The sequence below is a fragment of the Eimeria mitis genome, genomic scaffold (assembly GCF_000499745.2).
Source record: "Eimeria mitis Houghton genomic scaffold, Emh_scaff3391, whole genome shotgun sequence".
NCBI lineage: Eukaryota > Apicomplexa > Conoidasida > Eucoccidiorida > Eimeriidae > Eimeria > Eimeria mitis.
Genome location: NW_013571732.1, coordinates 2,360 through 4,698, shown reverse-complemented (window position 1 = coordinate 4,698; position 2,339 = coordinate 2,360). Strand labels below are relative to the sequence as shown.

Genomic DNA, 2,339 nt, shown 5'->3' with positions numbered 1-2,339 from the left:
GCTGCTGCTGCTGCTTCTGCTGCTCATCCGCTTCCTGCTGCAGCAGAGACCAGTGAAGACTCTGCTGCTGAGGCGTATCAGGTCCCCCCGCTGCTGTCAAGCGAAACAGTGGAGGAGCAGCTGCAGCACCTAGAGCTGCTGCAGCAGCAACTGCAGCAGCAGATGAATCTGCTGCGGCAGCAGCAGCTGCTTATACGAAAGCAGCAGCAAAGCCCTGCTGTCTTTCAGCAGCAGCAGCAGCAGCAGCTGCTGCAGCATGCACAGAGAGAAGAGCTTGTATACAGCGCACCAGCAGCAACAGGAGCAGCAGCAGCAACAACAGCAGCAGCAGCAGCAGCAGCAGCAGCAGAAGAGGAAGCAGCAGCATTCAGATCAGGCGGAGAAGCAACAAAGAGGCCCAGGGTATCTCCTCACACTGGGTTTGTATTGGGAGCAGCAGCAGCAGCAGCAGCAGCCGCAGCAGCAGCAGCTGCAGCAAAAGAGGAAGCAGCATCAGCAGCACCACCAGCAGCAGCAGCAGCAGCATCTCTTACATCTGCAGCAGCAGAAGCAGCTTCCTTACTATCAGCACCGCAGCAAGCAGACTCAGCTGCTCCTTTCTGCTGCAATGCAGCAGCAGCAGCAGCTGCTGCTGCTGCTGCTTCTTCTGCTGCTGCTGCTGCTGCTGCTCCCTCCCGCAGCAAGCGGCAGCAGCAAAGAGGAGGAAGCAGCAGACACCACCGTCTAGAACCCTACAAAGAGGTATGGGGGGCCCCCCTCAGATACCCCTTACCAAAAAAAGGGTACACAGAGGGGGGCCCCCCAGGGGCGCCCCTCGGGGGCCCCCCAGGGGCCCCCCTCGGGGGCCCCCCAGGGACCTCTCTTGGGGGCCCCCCAGGGGCCCCCCTCGGGGCCCTTGAGAGGGGGCCCTTTCAAATACCAGGGGGCCCCCTTGGGGCCTCCACAGGGGGGGGCCCCCTTGGGGGCCCCCGCGCGGGGGGGCCCCTTGAAACGACAGGGGCCCCCCTTGGGGGCCTTGCGAAGGGGGGCCCCCTTGGGGGGCCCCAAGGGGGCCCCCCAGGGGGCCCCCTAGGGGGCCCCCTGGGGGGCCCCCAGGTATTTGGGTGTGAAGGTGTTGGTGGTGATAAGAGAGAGGAAATGTCTTGGGCTTTGGCTGTGCTGCCTACGCAGGAAGGGGATGATGAAGCAGCAGCAGCAGCAGCAGCAGCAGCTGCTGCTGCTGCTACTGCTGCAAAAGAAGAACAAGAAGGAGAGGGAGTTAAAGAGAATCAGAGAGCTGCTGCAGCAGCTGCTGCAGCTGCTGCTGCTTCTGTTGCAGCAGCTCGTTGTGCTGCCGCTGCTGCTGCAGACAACAGCATTTTGAGGAGGAGAAGCAGCAGCAGCAGCAGCAGCAGCAACAGCAGCAGCAGCAACAGCAGCAGCAACTTCAGCAGCCCGTGGGTTGAGGCTGTGCCCTTTCCCTCCCTCTCAGCATCGCCAGAGGCGAGCTTCATGGAGCAGCAGCAGCAGCAGCAGCTGCAGCAGCTCCAGCAGCAGCAGCAGCAGCAGCAGCAGCAGCAGCAGCAGCAACAGCAGCAGCAGCAACAGCAGCACGAACAGCAGCGGCAGCGTCATAGTCTTCCTCATCTGCCGCTGCAGGGCTGCTGCTCCCAGCTGTCGTCGATGCAGCAGCAGCAGCAGCAACAGCTGCAGCAGCAGCAGCAGCAGCAGCAGCGAGAGGAGTGCTCTGTTGCGGTGCCTCCACTGCAGCACAGAACCACAGAAGCAGCAGCAGCAGCAGCAGCAGCACGAGCAGCAGCAGCAGCAACAGTAGCGACAGCAGCAAAAGCAGCAACCAGCCGTTTTGCGCAGCTATCGAGCCATCCGCTTCGTCGCAGCATCAGCAGCAGCAGCAGCAGCAGCAGCAGCAGCGTCAGCAGTAACAGCATCTGCAGCAGCAGCAGCAGCAGCAGCAGCAACAGCCCCACCAGTCCCAAACGCATGCAGAGAGCAGCAGAAGTTCTGCGGCGCTGCAGCTGCAGCAGCAGCCGTCTTGCGTGGAGTGCTGGAGAGAGTGACAGCTGCTGCTGCTGCTCCTGCAGCAGCAGCAGCAGCAGCAGCTGCAGCAGCAGCAGCAGCAGCAGCAACCGGTGCTGCTGCTCCTGCACCCCTCGTTGCCTCGCAAAGGGACGGCGGCAGCGCTCAGCTGCTGCAGCACCTTCTAGGGCTTGTCTGCTGCCTGTATCAGCAGCAGCAGCAGGTGCTGCTGCTGCTGCTGCTGCTGCTGCTCCTGCTGCTGCTGCTTGGGAGCCTCCTCTACGTCGTCGGAGCAGACGGGTGCGTGGCAGCAGCAGCAGCAG

General features: G+C 62.8%; 1 protein-coding gene across 1 annotated transcript in view; it reads left to right on the top strand.

The window, feature by feature from the left end:
* The window catches only part of EMH_0065500 (uncharacterized protein), a gene marked incomplete at both ends in the record, with an annotated part of 5,660 nt that overhangs the window by 1,255 nt on the left and 2,066 nt on the right, over positions 1–2,339 (top strand). The window contains one exon of the mRNA XM_013498389.1: positions 82–2,316. Within this exon, the coding sequence (XP_013353843.1) occupies positions 82–2,316 (2,235 nt within the window). The remainder of the gene's footprint in view (positions 1–81; positions 2,317–2,339) is intronic.